Here is a 19469-nt window from a genome sequence, read left to right as displayed (position 1 = left end):
TCGAGCCCCTTCGGAGACAAAAGGAGAGGAACTGCAGTAGCAACCTCGGATTAACCCCGCAATTGGGGTGGTTTGCTCCAAGTGGTGGGGCAGGCTCTCAGCCTTTAGACAATGCTGGTGGTAGGGCCCTTGTGCCACCACCTGTTTGCGCCCTGCTTAGAGAAAAGCTGTCTATCTGTGCATCTTTTATGATTTAAAAATCAGCATCTTTTCCATTCGGCGGAAAGGCCTTCTGCACATGCACAGAGGCACGGTGAGGAGGCACTAATGGAGAGCGGGATGGCGGGCTGTGCTCGGAGAGGACAGCAGCTCCACCATGAAAACTGGCCAGAGGTTGGGATCCTCTCCTAGAAGGAAAAAGCCGCCCTCTGTCACAGATGTGTGGGGAGAATTCGGGGTTGCTGTCGCCCTATAAAATTCCTCAATCCTCTTTTGCCCTTCTCAGACCCCCTAGTGGAGAGGAGCCTCAATGTCAGCGCGCTTCCTGTTACGTCATTTGAATGGAGCTTCCGGGTTCTGGCGCATCTGGTCTTTTCTTGGGTCTGTGTCTCCGCCTCCTGGGGATCTTTCTCTCTCGCGCGTCGCTCCGTGATGGCGTCTACGCTCCGCAGCGCCAGAGGTTACCTGAGGGGAAGGAAAGGGGGCGGGGCTCCCTGTAGCATGAAATGGCCTTCTCGGGCACGCCCCTTTTGTTGCTTTTTTTTTTTTGCTTTCTCCCTTCAGAAACTGTCGCGGGATTTACCGCGGCGTCTCGCGCGACTACCTTTGTGTGGCGCCCGAAAGGGGTAGCGAAGGGAGAAGAACATAGGGTGCGCGCGCAGCCAGGAGCCATTTTGAGGAAGGGTTGCGGGGGTTGTCGTGGCCACAGACAACCCCCGTACACACCCCATTAAGCAAGCCATTCTAGTTGAAAAGCAGTGCAAACACGTTGTAAATAAATTATATAGAGCGCTTGGTTGGTTTGTCCAATCATTAGAATGAGTTTGTATTTTGCCTTTCTGTTGCCAAAGAGCCATGACAAAGTGATGGTATTTCTTATAAAGCCCTTAATGGATTGGGGCCTGGGTATTTAAGAGAACATCTTTGTTATGAAACCCACTACCTATTAAAATGGCCAAAAGAGGTTTGTCTGAGGGTGCCACCAGTTTGTCTGGTAGTGCCTCAAAAGCAAGCTTTCTCTATAGACATCCCAGGGTGGTGGAACACATTTTCTGGAACTGCTCCATCCCTGATGGCTTCTAGGAAACTACTGAAGTTTTCAACCAGGCTTTTAGTTGAACTGTATGTATATTTTAGATGTTTGGTTTTTAAACGTTAGGTTGTTTTATTTGACTGTAAACCACCTTGAGATTACTATTATAGGTGGTATCTAAAAGCATTAAATAAACTAAACAGACATTTACAAAAAGCAAAAAAAAGGTATATATCGCAAATCAAGTTCATCATTTTTAAAAGTTGGATTAAACAGAGGCTTTTACTATGAAATTTGTTGTATTTATTTATATGAGCAAAGAGAACAGGCAGAAAATACTCTGGCTTCATAGCATTTGATAGTCAGAACAAGTAGTTCATTTTAGAATATTCTAGTTTGTATAAAAAAGGGGTATTTTCTGTTCAGGTGACACACGAAGAAGTGAAAAACCGGCTCAGCACTTTGACAACACACTTCGTCTGCTTCTGAAAACCCTCAGACACATTCAAAATTTTATAAAAGTGGCATCATACAGCCATAGGATGTTCTAAACAGACAGAAATGGAGATTTGAGCAGTAAGTTATTCAGATCTTCCAGTATGTAATTAACATACAGAGAAAGGTTTGTGCAAAGAAAAATATACGCGGAATAGTAAACTTTTTTGAAACATAAGAAATTATACTGTATGTGCTTCTTAGGTTGCGGAGGTGAGGGCTTGCTTCACAAAGGAGGTCTCGCTACTTAAATCTTCATGCTGCTAACACATTAAAACAGCATACATGGATGGTTTCAGATACAAGAGGTGGAATGTCCTTTAAGAATTCTTCTGTGGAACTTTGATGGTCACCTAGAAAGAAGACGGCTTTTTAGGGTTGTCTGACTACCTTCCCATTTCTACCTATTGACAATCTGATTCCCATTTACATCAGAGTTGATGGGAGGCAGCCACCCAGCATTAGACAAGAGGAGTCTAAAAAATCCACAGCTTTCAGTGATGTGGCCAAGTGCCTTTCCCTCTCGGCTATTTAAAGTAGCACCACTAAATCTTCTCATACCATTGTTCAAGCTACAAGTGGCTGGGGATTATGGGAGTTGTAGTCCAAAAACAGCTGGGGGGCCGAAGTTGAGCAGGCCTATAAATCTAGTCTAAAGCAAGCACCAATTCCAACAGGAGCCTTCCCAACGGAGGTCTCCACACATATGCAGAAGCTCAATGATGTGTGCCACAGAGACCAAACAGAAGACCCATCATTTTATGGCATTGTGACAGGCCACCACCTCCCATCAGCAAGGCGACTTTGATTTATTGCTTAGGAGGTTCTTCCCATTTTTCTACTGGAAGATGCAAATGCTCTGTTGGTGGGGGGTTGAGATATATGACAGAACGTAAAACAGTGATGTACTAAGAATCGAGGAAATGATGGAGGGGGGGATTACAGATACTCACCGTTTTCACCTCTGTGTATGGTGTTAGACCATATTCTCCCCCCTCACGGCCTTGTCCAGACGCTTTGTACCCACCAAATGGAGCTTGAGTGCCAAACACGTTGTAACAATTTATCCTGGAACAGACATTAAATATTGGAAGCATTTTGTTATTTCTTGAGTGTTTTAAGTAACAAAAGGGAAAAACACAAACACAAAGAACCACCAATCTCATTCATTGTTCACTTAAGCACGTCCAAATCTGTTACTGTAAGACTTATCAAAGATACATTGTAATCTGGACAACAGCACTAATCTGTTAGCGGGTGTTTGGATGTGGAAGAATATCCAGGATCCAAACTAATGTAAATTTTCCAACTTTTGACTTTGGAGAAAAGAAGTTGCACTTTTTCTTTCAGGCTCTTTCCATGGAGAGACCCACTATATCCACAAGAGTTTTCTTTCATTAGGAGTGTCTGAGTGTGCGATTGATTGATTTTCAATTTATATACTGCCCTTCCAAAATGGCTCAGGGCTGTTTACAACAAGGTAAAAACAATTAAGTTAACAGTTAAAATCAAACTATAAAAACAGAATAAAACCAACTAAACAATTCAAACAGCTAAAAAAACCCTGGAGAACCAGGGCAGGAATTTAAAACAATTTAAAACAGTTTTTCAATCATTTAAAAATCCTGGAAGGCCATCAGCAAACCGTTTCTTAAAACATGCAAGCCGGACCACGTAAGCAACTGAATTCTGCAGCTGATGTGGTAAACAGAGGAACTGCTTAAGAAGAGAAAGGATTTGGTGATCACACTCCCGTGTTTAACTTCTTACCAGACGGTTCCAGCACGCAAACCCTGGGAAATGTAGTTGGCTTTGTCAATATCTCTGGTGAAAATGGCAGCTGCCAACCCATATTTGGTGTCGTTTGCTCTGTGGATTACCTCCTCAATGGTTTTGAACTTGAAAATCTGCATGACTGGCCCAAATATCTGTAAAAGAGGAGCAAGCACACAAACTTGTTTCTACTTCCATTTCAACCAATTTTTTAAAAGTATATGTTGCATTCTCACCACTAGCAGTGCCCAAAGAGACATAGAGGGGAATGTAAGGGTGTACATTCAGAGAAGAGAAATGTCAATATTCCATGTTTACAGCTTGGACAATTCTAGATTTGACAGTTCTGCAACCCTGGTCAATGCAGCAAAGCAAGAGAGGCATCAAGCAGGATGACAGAGGTGGGAAACCGACGAGAATATACAGCCATCCTGACCTCCTCTTTAGCGATAGTCATGCTGTCCTGTACATCTCCAAAGATGGTTGGCTGGATGAAGTATCCCCTGTCTGCCGCTGGGTTGCCACCGCAGAGCAATTTGGCTCCTTCTTTCTTGCCAGTACCAATGTATCCAAGGATCTTCTTATACTGAGATTCATCAACCTAAAAGGGTCAACAAAACAGTGGCACGTCAGTCAGATCCTTGTCAGAAGAAACAAAATAACATGCTACCATGACATGCTACATATCCAGAGGGCTAGAGAGGTCAAGACACTGGTCATCCCTTCTCTACTGCTGTGACACTATCCCTTTGGTATGTAGATTGCTACTCTCAGGGACACTTCCTGCCTGCCTGCCTTGCAACTTCCTCTTCCTCCTACTCTTCCCTGTCTTCTCCCTTGCAACATGCAAGCTCCTCTCCCTGCACCATGTATGCAGAGATAAATCCATCTGCATCCGGCTAGCTAGCTAGATTAGAGATCCTATCTCTCCACTTTACTATCTAGAATGGAGTTCACTAATAAATACTCCTTATATTGATTTGAAACTATGAACTGGCTGCAAGTTTTTTTTACTCTCAACATACACGCATGCCTGGGCAGACTCCGCTGTGTTGTGCCTCTGCGCACTCTGCTATATTAGAAAGGTATCTCTTACCAGAGAGAATTCCCAACAATATTTTCATATAGCAAGCCAACTGCAATGACCCCAACATGGATTTCAAGTCATGGACCTTAACATTTCTAAAACTGAAGGCTATGATTGGATAGTCTGCCTAGACTAAGCCGAATTCCTTCCATTCTAGAATAGTGGCCTTCAGTTGAAGATCGGTTTTACATCATACGCCGCCTTCTTCATCAACCTTCAGATGTTAAGATCATCTGAGGAGATCTGGTTGTGGTTGCCACTGGCTCGGTTGGTGGCGACTTGAAAGACTCTGGAATGCCCTTCCTAATGTAATTAAGCGTTTCCCCTTCTCTGAATGCTTTTAAGGAGCACCTAAAAACATACCTGTTTAGTCAGGCTTTCAGTTTACAGTTTCAAAGCTCCGGTTTTAGAGTTTTAGTGGATTTTAAATTGTTTTACTTATGTTAATGTTTGAATGGTTTTTATATTGTGAACTGCCCAGGGACTCTTTTGTATGGGGCGGTATATAAATGTAGTACCTACCTACCTACCGGAGATGGAGAAAGAGAGAGAAGGACGAGGATTTATTTCCTTTTTCATGCTCTCACCTGAGGTCCCTGCTCTGTTTTGAAGTCAAATGGGTTTCCGACTACCCTGGTGTTGGCGCGCTCAACGCTCCTCTCCACGAACTCGTGGTATATATCTTCTTGGACGTATGTTCGAGAGCCAGCACAGCAACACTGTCCTTGGTTGAAGAACAAGCCAGAATGGGCTTGCTCAACGGCCCAGTCCACTAGAAGAGAGCAGGAAGTCACCAGTCAGGCGGCTTGGAAAGCAAGTCTCTTCATCAGCAGCCAGGGGTTACAATTCCACATCTGCTCCCTGCAAAAGCCACTTCCCATCCTTATTCTCTGAGCAAGGATTTGAGCGTAGTACATTAGGGATGTGCACAAACCTGTTCAGAGGCCGTTTTATTGGGCCTCCAAATAGGTTCGAACAACCAGTGGTTCGGCCGGTTCGAAGGGCAGGGGACGGTACGCTTACCTTTCCCACCACATTTCTCCCACTTGCGCTGCAAGTTAAAAGGGTCTGGCGGGGTGGCAGCATACCTCCCTGCTGCCCCACTCCCTCATCAGTAACTGGAAGTAACTGGCACATGTGCACACGTTGAGCACTTCTGGTCTGACGAGGGAACTTGCCGCACCGGCAGGGGAAACACGGCGGGAGGGATAAGAGCACCCCCCAGCCCTTAAAGGTATCCCCCTGCCCCCGGCCTTTGAGCCACCACCACCACCACGCCGGTTCCATGCACATCGCTATAGTCCATCCTCTTTATACCGTATCCAGCCCAAATAAAGTGACCTTGTCCTTCTTGAACTATCCAGGTAGTCTAAGCAAACCGATCTGAAGAGCTTCCCTCTGCCTCTCATAGAATCAGAGCTGGAACGGACCCAATGGATCATCTCATCCAGAGGATGCCAGATACCTAGACATCCCCCCGCCCCGAGCAAGAGACATCCATTCAACCTTTAAATGGAAGCCTCCAAGAAAAGGGGCTCCAGAGCTTCCCTTAGCAGTTTTTCATTGCCGATTTTCTCTTATGTTTAGAAAGTTTTTTTCAAAGGTCTTACATGAGCACAGATATCAGCTGTGGTCTTGTGTATAGTGCTAGTTACCTGGTTCAGGTGGAGGACAAGGAGGAAGTGGAAGGAAAAGGACCAGATAAAGATACAAGATAAAGCAGTCATGATGAAAGGGCTAGGCAGGAACACCCTCTGAGACAAGTTGAACTTTCTACTGAGATCGCCACCATTTCCCACTCTCCATTTGGGGACCATGTAGACTGAGGATCCATTCATATTATTTGCACAGTGCATCTTGGTTTCATACATCGGACGGTGACTGAAGCATTCTCCAAAGTGGGATGCAAGCCAAGAAGTTTCCAACCATGGACTCAAATGCAAACCCACCCACCCCAGCCGCAATGCAAGCCCTTTCCCATTTCCGTTCCCACCAAGAAGAGAGTCTTACTGTCAGCATCAGACATGATGATATTGGGACTCTTTCCACCAAGCTCAAGAGTCACTCTCTTCATGTTGCTCTCTGCTGCAGCTTTCTGGATCAGGTGCCCAACCTTTAACCAAGAGATGGAAAACATTTGTCAGACTTAAAAACAAGGAACAAGTTTGAAGCAGCATTAAGATCAAGGCATCGTACAAAAGCTCCAGTTAGGGGTTTCAAGCCCACCACAGGACCAAGGTTAGGTAAGGAGGAGAAGACAAAACATATATTATTTTGCTGGCATTGATTCCAAGATGGAGAGGCAGTGTGGTGTAGTGGATAGAGTCTTGGACTAGGAATGAAGAGACTCAGATTCAAGTTTCTTCTCAGCCATGAAGCTACAGGGAGACCTCAGCCTAACCCGCCTCACAGGATTGTTGTGAGGATAAAAATGAGATGGGCATGACCACCCTGAGCTCCTTAGAGAAAGGTGGGAATATGACTGCAGCAAACAGATACAACTGAAAATGTGTATACGACATACTTTTATTAAAATATACATTAAAATATTGTAAAATGTGTAAAGTGTATATTTTCAATAGAAAATGAATATACAATATCCACAGATACAACATTTTCTATAGAATAGAAAACAGAAAGAAAGATACAATAGAACAATGGTTTTATTAGGGAAGATTTATACCCTGCTTTTCACAGAAGCCAGAAGCGGCTTATAAGAACAGTGCAAATAAATGTACTTTGAAAGTGTTCCAGGCCACAGCCATAACACTCAAAACAGTGCAGTGAAATTAGAGTCCTATGGATTCATTGTGAGTTGCATAACCTACAGGTTAGACCTCTTTGTAAGACTTCTTGCCGTATTGTTCTGCACAAGGATTACCCAAATATCTACTGTCTCCATAGCAATCGGAAGTTTCAACTTGCCTTTTGCATTCAGCTTTTTTAAAATGTCACCACTCATCATTGCTTTCAGAAGGAAATGCATATTATAGAACTGTAAGCACCTCTGGTTTTAGCTGTATTTTCATTTGCTGTTCTTAATGTAGTTTTAATGTTTGATCCTTGTTTGTATTTTATTGATGACCAGACACTGCCTTCAAGGTCTTTGTGTTGAATGGTGGGGTATAAATCCAATAAATATATGTATTTTAGAACTTCGCTTAGCTTTTCCAGAGCCCATAATGTTACTTAGCACTCCTGCAGCTCTCTGGATTGTTCAGAACACTTCAGGCACACTCTTTGCAGAAACAATCTTTGCAACAACCGAATAATGTAGGGCAATACTAAGCTAGAGGGACCAAGGGTGAGACTCAGTATATGGCAGCTTCTTATGTTCCAGAAGACCCTCACCTCAGTGGAACCTGTAAACGCCACTTTATCCACATCCATGTGGGAGGAGATCGCAGCCCCTGCTGTGTGTCCAAAGCCAGGAATAATGTTCACCACACCGGGAGGGAATCCGGCCTGAAACATTTGAGCAGAAGACAGCAGTGAGTTCTTCGTGCCGGCTGAAGTATGTTTATTCTAAGCACAGCACCAACCCCAGGGAAAAGGTGGAGGCAACAAAAATGATGTCCACATGTGTCTTGTGCAGAGGGCAGGCAACAATATGATAGATTGGCATCCTGAGAAACACATCTGGGGAAGACCCCACTCCCAAACCCTGGAATGAGGACACCAGTCAGGGTAGACAACACTGAGCGAGACAGGCCAACAATTGGTAGAAGGCAAGGTGCGTGCAGGAAATAAAGACAGGCCACAGTTCAGTGGCGGAGCTTCTGATTTGTATGGGGAAGGTCCCAGATTCAATCTCTGGCAGTTATCTCCAAGTAGGGCTGGCAGAGACCCCTGCCTGAAGTTCTGGCTTCCTTCACGGAACCTTGTGGATTCCACATTTGCTAGAGTGCCCTCAATGGCTTGCAGAATTGGGAATTCACATGTCATTTGTGTGTGGGAGACAGGACCATTAAGATGGGTCCGATTCAGAGCACATCTGTGCTCCAAAGAGCAGGTATGAGACAGAGCAGAAGCCCCACTGATGGCTCACCTCTTTGACCAGACTGGCCACGTACAATCCGGTCAGGGGGGTTTGTTCAGCCAGTTTCATCACCACCACATTCCCCGTGGCCAGTGCTGGCCCAAGCTTCCACGCCTGCATCAGCAATGGGAAATTCCACTGCGACAAGAGATAAGGAGGGGAGAGGAGATTACATTGCACGCAGTTAAATTAAAAGGAGGTTTGCAGAAGGTCCCAAGTTCCCTCCCTGGCAGCATCTCCAAGATAGGGCTGAGAGAGATTCCTGTTTGCAATCTTGGAGAAGCCGCTGCCAGTCTGGGAAGACAATACTGAGCTAGATGGACCAAGGGTCTGACTCAGTATATGGCAGTTTCCTATGTTCCTAAGCCAAACCAAGAATTTAGGAGCCAGGCTATGCACACTTGACAAAATTATCAGACTTAGTGATAGACAATATGGAGGGGGAGGATAAAAGGGCTTCTTTTGATCCCATTTAGGTCATCCTAATGGAGATCATTCATTCCTGGAGAGGAGAGCTGGTCTTGTGGTAGCAAGCATGACTTGTCCCCTTAGCTAAGCAGGGTCCACCCTGGTTTGCATATGAATGGGAGACTAGAAGTGTGAGCACTGCCAGATATTCCCCTCAGGGGATGGAGCCGCTTTGGGAAGAGCAGAAGGTTCAAGTTCCCTCCCTGGCAGCATCTCCAAGATAGGGCTGAGAGAGATTCCTGCCTGCAACCTTGGAGAAGCCGCTGCCAGTCTGTGTCGACAATTCTGAGCTAGATGGACCAATGGCCTGACTCAGTCTATGGCAGCTTCCTATGTCCCTATGAGGATCCTTTGACTCCTATTTTCTGTTTTATAGCCAGTCAGTCATTGTAGGCACTCAGGCAGCTGAGCACCTGAGGATCTCACATAGGGATGAGTCACCCTTCTCTCCCCCTGCCTTGAGTTAAGTATTTGCAGGATCATGGCCTTGCAGGGAACGAAGCACCCAAACAGCACAAATGGATGGTAGAACCAATTGGGCTGCAAGGCTCAGCAGGTGAATACACATTCCTCGCCCTGATGGCTGTTGAAATGGGCACGTGGGCTTCTTTCTACATCCCAAAAAGGTTGTGCTCCCATCTCCCAAGGCGGAGTTTTACTCACCGGAATGATCTGACCACAGACCCCTACAGGCTCGTGCCTTGTGTAGGTGAAGAAGTCTCCATCCAGGGGAATGGTTTTCCCATGCAATTTGTCTGCCCAGCCTGCATAATACCTGACGTGGACAAATTAGCCGTTTAACGGGGGGGAAAGCAAAAAACAAGGACGACTAACAAAGGAATTCTTTGCAGTTTAGCTTTCGCTGCCATCCACCGATGAACTTTCGTTCAGACACTGTGCAGTTCACCCTTTTCGCTGGCCCAGTTCTGTCTGCTGAATATATGAGCTGCCTTGTGAGCATCATAAGATTGCTATTTGCTTGTGTAAACAGAAGAAGTGTTGGAGGGAGAGAGAAGAAAACCTTTGCCTCCACAAATACAAGGCATTCCTGACAAGCAACTGGGTTGGCGTGGCTGCCTATTTTGCAGATGGAGCTCAACATTAATGCATCGGTGTGTACTTGTGTGTGGATGCTAGCAAAACCCACTTCCCCGGTTTGCTTTGGGTAGTCTGATGACTGCAGTGCAGTCCATTGGGTAGACCACAAGCTGAGCTTGGTGGGCCATCTGTCCAATCTGGCATCGCCATTATGATGGAAAAGAGAAGAAGAGTTTGCTCACAGCTACTTAGGAGTCTCTTAGCCATGCTAGGATTTCTCCTGCAAATCTCTGGGCTATTTTGCTGCAACAAAAACTCTCTTCCCCAAGGACTGATGTGCATGTCTGAATGGCAGGCACAACACACAAAGGATGCCTTCTGTGCACCCCATTGGACCGGTCTTCTGCAACTCCCAATTGTTTCCATGGGGCTTGCGCAGGAGACATTTCTGGTGGATAGTACACACAACCAGGGTTCCCTCCAACAGGGATTCCCAGATGTTGCTGACTACAACTCCCAGAATCCCCAGCTGCAATGGCTTTTGCTTGGGGATTCTGGGAGTTGTAGTCAACCACATCTGGGAAATCCCTGTTAGAAGGAACATTGCACACATCTACTAGGGGCCTTCCTGATTCCAGTGAACTCCTAAGGAAGCAGGACCAGCACTGCTGGATGAGAACAATGTCCAGCATCCTGCTCCCCACAGGGCCCAGCCAGGAGCTTCTTGGAAGCTTGAAGGAGACGGCTTTCCTTTGCAAATTTCTCCTGCAACTAGCACTCTGGGGCACCCTGCCTCTGAACATGGAAATGCCACACAGCCATCACTTGTTGATTTATTTCCTGCGGTTTGGACAAATGATCCTCAAGGAGGCTCCATCCCCCACGAATACACACAGGAATCCCCCATGAATACACACAAGAGGCTGGTTCTCATGGTTCTAGTTAGGGTAGGAGATGCATCCTAGTCAAGTCCAAGAGTTGTGTGCGCTCCTGTTTTCTGATCATCTGGAAGTAAAAAGCAAGGTAGGAGGGGCAGGAACTGGTCGTCCATTAAGCAGCCGCTGTGTCGGTGGATTCCGTCCTACCCAGCTCTTTAACAGGGTAGGACAAAAAGCCCTCCGGCCTGCCACTTAGCAGCTGACCACTTCCTCCCCTTCCCACCTTGCTTTTTCCTCACAGGTGACTGGAAAACAGGGGCGCACACAGCTCCCGACCTTGGGTAGGATGTGCCTCCCACCCCAATTAGAACCGTGAGAACAACCCTACCGGCTGAGTCCTCTGGTTAATGATCAACAGCCCTGGGCAGGCCTGTCTCTCAGTCGGCCTCATCTCCTTTTGAAGCTCAGCCAGCGGCCTCCCCCACTTCTTGTGACAGCAAATTCCGTACACCAGTTCTGCACTGGGTGAAGGAAGGCCCGACTGTGCTGCCGGTCATTTTCACTATCTGGGAGGGAACGAACTGCTCTCTATCCACCTCCACCACACACCAAAATGCAGCCCATTTTCTCCTGCCTGGTAATAAGGGTGGCTGCGTGACCATGAATTCTTACCGGAGGTGTTTGACAACCATGTCTAAATCCACCAGGTAACTAATGGCGTATGGCTTGCCGTTGTCCAAAGTTTCCAGAGCCTGCAGACAAACAAGAATTACCAGCTGCAATTTGCTTCCCAACTCAACCCCCTAAGTCAGGCCTGCTCAACGTTGGCCCTCCGACAGATGTTGGACTACAACCCCCAATATCCCCAGCCACAATGGCCACTAGCTAGGGATTCTGGGAGTTGTAGGCCAACGTCTGTAGGAGGGCCGAAGAGGAAGGGGCCCAAAGCCTTCCAAGAGGATGAAAACACACGACCAGAGAAAAGAGAGCAGGGAACATACGTACAGCCAGGTAAGCCCGGTCCCTCTCGACCAGGTCCGCGAGGCGGTTCAAGAGCTTGCCCCGGTGGGAAGCATCCATCCGTCTCCAAGGAGATCCAAACTTGAATGCTTCTTGGGCTGCCTTCACGGCCTTGTCGACGTCGGCCTGGAAAGGAGCCCAGCAGGGGACAGGATAAGCAGACAGGATTCCTCGCCGGCAGCCATTAAAAGCAGCAGCAAGACGAGAACGACGATGCCCGAGCCAGATTAGGGCACATCCCAAGTGACAGTGCAAGGCGTTTTGGGTGGTGCGGTCATTGAGAAGCATTGCACTGTTGGGGGATGACTGCAGCCATAGCGAACGGCCTGTCATGGCTGGATATATTCCCTGCTCTGGTCATTTCCTTGTCCCTCTGGGGTGAGGTGTGGGACAGCACAGACAGGAGATAACTGCTGTATGTGGGCTGCGGGGTTAGGAGGGGAGCTGGTCTTGTCTTAGCAAGCATGGCTTGTCCCCTTTGCTAAGCAGGGTTCACCTTGGTTTGCATATGAATGGGAGACTAGATGTGTGAGCGCTGTAAGAGATTCCCCTCAGGGGATGGAGCCGCTCTGGGAAGAACAGAAGGTTCAAAGTTCCCTCCCTGGCAGCATCTCCAAGATAGGGCTGAGAGAGATTCCTGCCTGCAACCTTGGAGAAGCCACTGCCAGTCTGGGTAGACAATACTGAGCTAGATAGATCAATGGTCTGACTCAGTATATGGCAGCTTCCTATGTTCCTAATGCAGCCTTTCACTTACTATGCATTTTTCTTTCAGACACTCACATTCTCTGTTTTGGAACTAGCCTGACACAAGCCTGCAGATGTGTTTTCAATGGTTTGTGTCCCCTTTTCTCCCCTTTCTGGCCTGATGCGGCTCTGTTCATCATCAGTGCAATCAGCCGGCCCTTGGATTCTGTGCCGTTTTCGCTGTGTCATTTCTGTTTGCTAATTGAACTGCAGATGGTTCCCGTTCAGAGATAATGCTATCATGAAATTTTATGCGAGGGAACATGCATATCTGGCTCTTGCAACGCCACACAAAAGCCTGCCACTTGGGCAAACCGAGGCATGTTTACCTATCAATGGGGCGTCCGCCAGCAGTGGCCTGACTCATGTTTGCTTTTCAGCAAGGCAGACAAGCAAGATGGGAGGAGAATTCTGTGTTGCCAGCAAGGTTTTTTGTTGGGGTTTTTTCGTGGGCTGTTTTTTGTTTTTTGCCATTTTTGGCATGGGCATGAGGGAAGAGAATCTGTAGGAGTCAAAACTTTTAAATATATTACATTTATTCCCTGCCTATTCCAGGAGGCCCCAGGCAGCTGAAAATATAGGAACACACGTGCAGAGAGAAACGCAACCTACAGATGAACTGAGACTAGATGTCCCTCCACATGCAACTCACCTTGTCTCCCTCGGCAACCTGGCAGATGACCTCCCCTGTGGATGGGTTGACGGTAGGAAAGGTTTTCTTGCTGACTGCGTCATGCCATTCATTGTTGAGGAAAATCTGCAGTCAAGAAAAATGCTGCAAGCACTCAGGTAAAGGTAAAGTGTGCTGTAAAGTCAATTTCGACTCCTGGCGCCCACAGAGAGTTACAGATCTGCGGTTGTCTTTGGTAGAACACAGGAGGGGTTGACCATTGCCTCCTCCTGCACAGTATGAGATGATGCCTTTCAGCATCTTCCTATATCACTGCTGCCCGATAAGAGTAGCAGTGGGGATTCGAACCAGCAACCTTCTGCTTCTTAGTCAAGCATTTACTCGAGAGTATAAAAAGATGGATGGTCTGCCAGATTGAGCAGGTGGCTGCACCCAGAGCTTTTGCTAGCAATGAAATAAAGCTGTGTTTGAAACTTTGATAGTGGTGTCTAGCGAAATACCTAACCAAGAGACAAGCTGATACAGGAAGTAATTTCCTTTCTAACAGTAGGGAGCGGTGTGCTTAGCAGGCTGCTAAGGAGGCTCCTCGAGAGCAAGCTGCAAGCCGTAACAGTTGCTCAGAGCCAGCCACGTATAGGAGCAGCTATGGAGCGAGGTTTGCTCTCACTCTTATCTGTAGAGGAGTTCAAAAGCCAACATTACAGGCGGGCTGTAACTGAGGAGCCAGGAGGGCTGGCCAAGTGTTACACAACACGCAACACACTATAAAGCCAACATTCAGTCCTGAGATATACTATCCCCTACAAGGAAAGGCTAAAGCATTTGGTGCTGTTTAGCTCAGGAAAAAAGACATCTGGGAGGAGCATGGCAGAGATTTATACAGTTATAAGTGGTGTAAAGAGAGAGCAAGCTACATTTTTCTCACTCATAGAATACTGGGATTTGGGGTCATCCAATGAAGCTGGCTGGCTGGAGATTTAGGACAGACCAAAGGATGTTGTTCTGCACACAACACAGAATTCACCAGTGGAACTCACCACCCCAGGATTTAAGGCAATGGCCACAGGTTTGAAAAGGGCTCAGGCAGATGTTGTAGAGGTCTTGATCTCCTCCCAAGGCAGGGGAAAGATGACCTCTACCAACCCCTAGACAGATTGGCCCTACTGGCCTTCCTCAAGCAACCTCAGACTCATGAGCAGGTTGGACATTTGGTTGAAACTGACTAATGAGAGTAGCATCATTGAGAAATACCTGGCGGTACCATGTGCATGGAATGTGATTTTTCGCTTGAACTAGAAAGAGCAAAAGAGACAGCAATTGATTATCAGAGGGGCTGTCCCTATTCAGAGCTGGTTTCTAAAATAAAAACCTAGAAGCTACCATAAACCCAGCTCTTCCTTCTCACACAAATGCATTTAAGTTTCACCTCCTGCTTACACCTTGAATTGGCCAAATTGGGCAAAGATCAAAGTGAACATCTCTATATACATGTATCCAAGTGCCTGCAAACAAGCCCTACTACATTCCACTCGCCAATCTTGACGAGACGTTGAATCCTCTCTCTCAAGTTACAAACTTAAAACAAGTAACACAGCAAACAGACCCACCCCACCGCAAGCTCCACAAATCAGATTAAAAATTAAGATTTGTGCCTTCAACAGCCATGGGCAGCACAATGCCTGCCAGAATGGTAATATATATTTTTAATAAAAGACTGAATTGTTTGTAGCTCATTAAGAAAAGAAGTCCAGTCTAGAAGCCGTTTTTACCTCCAGTTCGTTTGGCAAGGTTTGCAAACCAGAAGCATTTTGGTGCCTGCCGGAGCCCTTACAAATTGCCCCTAGACTGGAGGGGAGAAATGGCTCTGGTTTACAGCTGGGGTCTTGGAGGGAGGAGATGATCTAAGGCCACATCTAGTCCTTATCTGGGGCCGAGCATTGTCTATTCTTGTGGGAAGCAGAGAGGAGGCGTCTACAGAAGGAAGTCTGCAAAGATAAGGACCTTTCAGGAATGCCAAAGCAATAAACCAGGAAAGTGAAAGGGGGCTCCCTCCCTCCCTCCCTCCCAAAGGGCAAGCCAGCATTCCCAAACCAGAGTGCTAAGTTTCTAGGCTGTGCCCAGCTTTTAAAAATAGGTGCTGGTTCACAATAAATGCACACCCTTTGACTTCTCGCTCTAGTGATGGATGCCTGGGGGCAGGACGGCAGTTGCTCACTGGAACCTAGGAAGCTGCCATATACTGAGTCAGACCTTTGGTCCATCTAGCTCAGTACTGCCTACCCAGACTGGCACACGCTCGAGAGCACTCTTTCCCCCCGAGTTGCATCAAGGAGCAGTGGTAAAACTGCCGCCCTGTAACCAGAAGGTTACAAGTTCGATCCTGACCAGGGGCTCAAGGTTGACTCAGCCTTCCATCCTTCCGAGGTCGGTAAAATGAGTACCCAGAATGTTGGGGGCAATATGCTAAATCATTGTAAACCGCTTAGAGAGCTCTGGCTATAAAGCCGTATATAAATGTAAGTGCTATTGCTATTGCTTCTGACGGCGTCCTTTCCCCCTGTGCAAAAGGAAGAGCCCAGGTTGGCTTTCGAAGCCAGCCGCCCCCAGTGGCTGCACCCTGGGGGGGGGGGCTGTGTGGCCCCCGGGCACACGCAACCCCCCACCTCACCCCGGGGGCGCCTCACCTTGTTGTAGGTGATCTCCGGCTGGGGGTTGGGCGCAGGCACGGCCGCGGCAGCAGACAACGGTCTGCAAGCGAGCAGGAGGCGGATCGGGGCCGCCCGAGCGGGGAGCCGCCGGCAGGAGCTCAGCCACGCCGCTTGCAACATTTTGCTCTTTTTCTCCAAGGGACGACAATTCTTCCAGCTCCTGCTGCTGCAAAGGGCTCGGCCCGTGACCGTCCCTCCCTCTGCCACGCCCCTCCGCTTTCTTCCTGCTGGCGGGGCGCGGGGTGGACCCAGCAAGCACAGCCCTCTCCTTCCTGGCAGCCAATAGCAGCGGCATCGGGGAGGGAAAAGCCCCTCCCACTTAGCGAATCTGCGAAGCCTGTTTGTTGCAGGCGCGCTCACACGTTACGCGTGTTCGAGACCTGCTGCGCGTGATTACTGGGGGCGGAGAGGGAACGCGGCCGCCACGGACGAAGCGGGTCTCAGGCTGCCGGAGTTTAGGACTGGCCCATGCAACATGCTACAGACCTCGAGACTTTGGGAGACCTCCCCATCTCTGGACAACTGTTTAAAAAAAATTCTTTAAAGGCCTCCCTTCTTCTTCTCACCCAAGCTTTTTAATTTAACCGTAAAGGGCTCACAATCTCTAAAAGAAACATAAGGCAGATACCAGCAACAGCCACTGGAGGGAGCCTGTGCTGGGGCTGGAGAGGGCCAGACTCAGGATATGGAATCTTCTTTCCATACCTCCCTCCTTTGTGCCTTCCCACTGTCAAAACTTGGATTGTAAGGTCTTCAGGGCAGGGACCTCTTGTTGGAAAGTTAAAAGACTTTGCGCTGTCTCATGCCTCAGACAGTGGAGGACAGACTAGTAAGTCAGAGGGCTAGAAGGTCAAAGACATTTGGTCATCACTTCCCGCTGCTCTGATGCTATCCCTTTGAAATGTAGATTACTAATCTCAGGGACTTCCTTCCTTCTTCTCTTCTCTCTCTTGCTACCTGGCTGTTGACCTTGCAACATGGCAAGTCTCTTGCCCTGCACCATATGTGCAGAGAAGATGGTGAATCCATCTGCATCCACTTAGATAGATAGATTAGAGATCCTAAATCCTCACTTTCCTATCTAGAATGGAGTTCCTTAATAAATGCCTTTTATATTGATTTGAAACTAGCAATTGGCTCCAAGTTACTTTACTCTTAGCACACACGCATGCCTAACTAAATCCGCTGTGTCTGTGCCTCTGTGCACTCTGCTATATTGAAAAGGGATTCTCTCGCCACAGAGAATTTCCAACACCTCTTTCGCTTTCTCTCTTGCTGATTTGACTCTGTAAAGCCCGATGTACATTGATGGGGCTAAATAATAAAGGATAAATAAATAACACTCTCTAGCAAGAGACCGGGTTGAGTCTGCGCTTTCCCAAGGAAGGACTCTTACCTTGAGCATCTCTACAAGGGGGTGGGGCGTCCATCTGCTCCGAGAAGCCCGATGATCTCACAGGACCTGCTCGGCAGGGTAAATGTGGGCGCCCATGGATTCCTTCAGCTTCTGGTGCAGCTCCTGGACTCGGCCATCTGGAGAGACAATCAAGTGGGACTTGGCAGCATCAGCAGACCCGGAACTTGCTCCAGTGGAATCGTCCCTCCTTGGGAACCCTCCGAGACTGGCCCGTGTGCTGAATGGCCTGGCTGGAGGCCGGGGGTCTATCTTCTTTCGTAGCAAAATCCCAGGCAAGGTCAGCCATGAACTTGGCCTGCTTCCGGCTGTTGCTGAGCTGGCCTGACCTGGATGGCGTGAACAGGTGACATGTAACAGCCCCCACCTGCACCACTGTCACCAGACAGCCTCTACCTGCAGCCCTTCCTGTCCCTCCCTCTGGGGAGCAGGGAAGAACCTGGACTTCTCACCAGCAGGCAAGGATCAGAAGGCTCAGGCAAAAAGACGCCACATTCCCCTGTTATAATGGGATCCTTGATGTTCTTATTTGCTATGGTTTTTAGAAAGCCACGAGAGGGGATGTGTTGGATTTTATTCCACAGCTGGGAAGTCCCCGTCCCATAGGGATAGAGGAAGCTGCCATATACTGAGTCAGACCATTGGTCTATCTAGCCCAGTATTGTCTTCACCGACTGGCAGCGGCTTCTCCAAGGTTGCAGGCAGGAGTCTCTCTCTCAGCCCTATCTTGGAGATGCTGCCAGGGAGGGAACTTGGAACCTTCTGCAGCCAAGAAGGCAGGTGCTCTAGGGAATGTACTAAAATGAATGACAGGGAATGCCCACTAAAAAGCTCTGGTTCCTTCCAAATGGCCATTCAGAAACTCCATGCATTCTTATGGCCCTTTGGAAGGAGGAACATAGGAAGCTGCTATACAAGGAGTCAGATGACCCAAGGCTTGGTCCATCTAGCTCAGGATTGTCTACAGAGACTGGCAGCAGCTTCTCTAAGGTTGCAGGCAGGAGTCTCTCTCAGCTCTATCACATGGATGAGACAGTAAATCTCTTCTGGAAACGTTTGTATAGTTATGTGCAAAAAGACAAGTGCATCTCTTCTAAACAGCAATGGGACAAATTATGGAAATGGACGTTGGGCGTAAACACCCCCCCCCCATTACCTGAAGTGCCTTGAAATCCCCCACCCCAGAGTTACAGTACTGCCTGCATATACTTCATAACCTTGTGGGTCTCCAAATCCTTGTGTGTAAATCTTTGTAGATGTATGATGTACACACAACCACTTTGTATCTAATTGTGCTTTGGCAACGTACTGTATGCTTTGGTCGTTTGTTGGTTCAATTAAAAAAAACCTTGTCCTATTAAAAAATCTTGTCCTATCTTGGAGATGCTGCCAAGGAGGGAACTTGGGGCCTTCTGCATGCAAGCAGGCAGGGGCTCTTCCCAGAGTGGCCCCATCCCCTAAGGCAGGGGTCTCAAACTCAATCAAGTGGTGGGCCCGATTTGATTCCGGTGCACCTCCAAGGGGCCACACATAGCTCTGCACCATCTTCTGTTGCCTCGCACCCTCCTTCTGTCTCCCTCCTCCTCTCTCCACTCTCTTCCTTCCTTCCTTCCGCCCTCTCTTGCCCTGCCACTTAAATTAGCTGAATGCACAACTTTTACTCCAAAATTTGCTCAAGGAAAATTTAAATAACTTTCTGGTCTTTTTTTGGAAGAAATTCTGAATATCACACTCCCCAGTGACCTACGGAGACCAAATTCTGCATACATGGGGTGGTGGCGGGGGGGGGGGAGGAGAGAAAGAAATGCCACCACCACCATGGGAAAAGGAAGCCTGCTTCTTTGGCAGGCGGGGGGGGGGGGGTTGGGGGAGAAAGGTGGTTGTGGCTTGTCCTGGCTTCACGCGGGCCAGAAGGTGGAGCGTCACAGGCCTGATCAAGCCGCAGGCCTGAAGTTTCACATCCCGGCCCTAAGGGGAGA

General features: G+C 47.9%; 1 protein-coding gene across 2 annotated transcripts; it reads right to left on the bottom strand.

Annotated features, from left to right (window-relative positions):
• Positions 1 to 1472: 1472 nt before the first annotated feature.
• Positions 1473 to 18588, bottom strand: ALDH2 (aldehyde dehydrogenase 2 family member). Of its 2 annotated transcripts, none has more exons than XM_053279258.1 (13): positions 17473 to 18588; positions 13390 to 13494; positions 11976 to 12116; positions 11643 to 11722; positions 9718 to 9829; positions 8596 to 8724; positions 7899 to 8012; positions 6558 to 6660; positions 5135 to 5319; positions 3897 to 4061; positions 3458 to 3615; positions 2641 to 2755; positions 1473 to 2040 (listed from the first exon to the last, which is right to left on the bottom strand). In XM_053279258.1, the coding sequence occupies exons 1-13, from the start codon at positions 17479 to 17481 to the stop codon at positions 2008 to 2010; spliced, it is 1449 nt and encodes a 482-aa protein (XP_053135233.1). In that variant the 5' UTR covers positions 17482 to 18588; the 3' UTR covers positions 1473 to 2007. The 2 variants fall into 2 exon arrangements, with proteins under 2 accessions (XP_053135233.1, XP_053135232.1); XM_053279257.1 differs by lacking the exon at positions 17473 to 18588 and adding an exon at positions 16053 to 16319.
• Positions 18589 to 19469: the final 881 nt, after the last annotated feature.

The sequence above is a fragment of the Hemicordylus capensis genome, chromosome 15 (genome assembly GCF_027244095.1).
Source record: "Hemicordylus capensis ecotype Gifberg chromosome 15, rHemCap1.1.pri, whole genome shotgun sequence".
Lineage (NCBI taxonomy): Eukaryota > Metazoa > Chordata > Lepidosauria > Squamata > Cordylidae > Hemicordylus > Hemicordylus capensis.
Note: the sequence above shows the minus strand (reverse complement) of the source record. Positions and strands in the feature narration are given on the sequence as shown.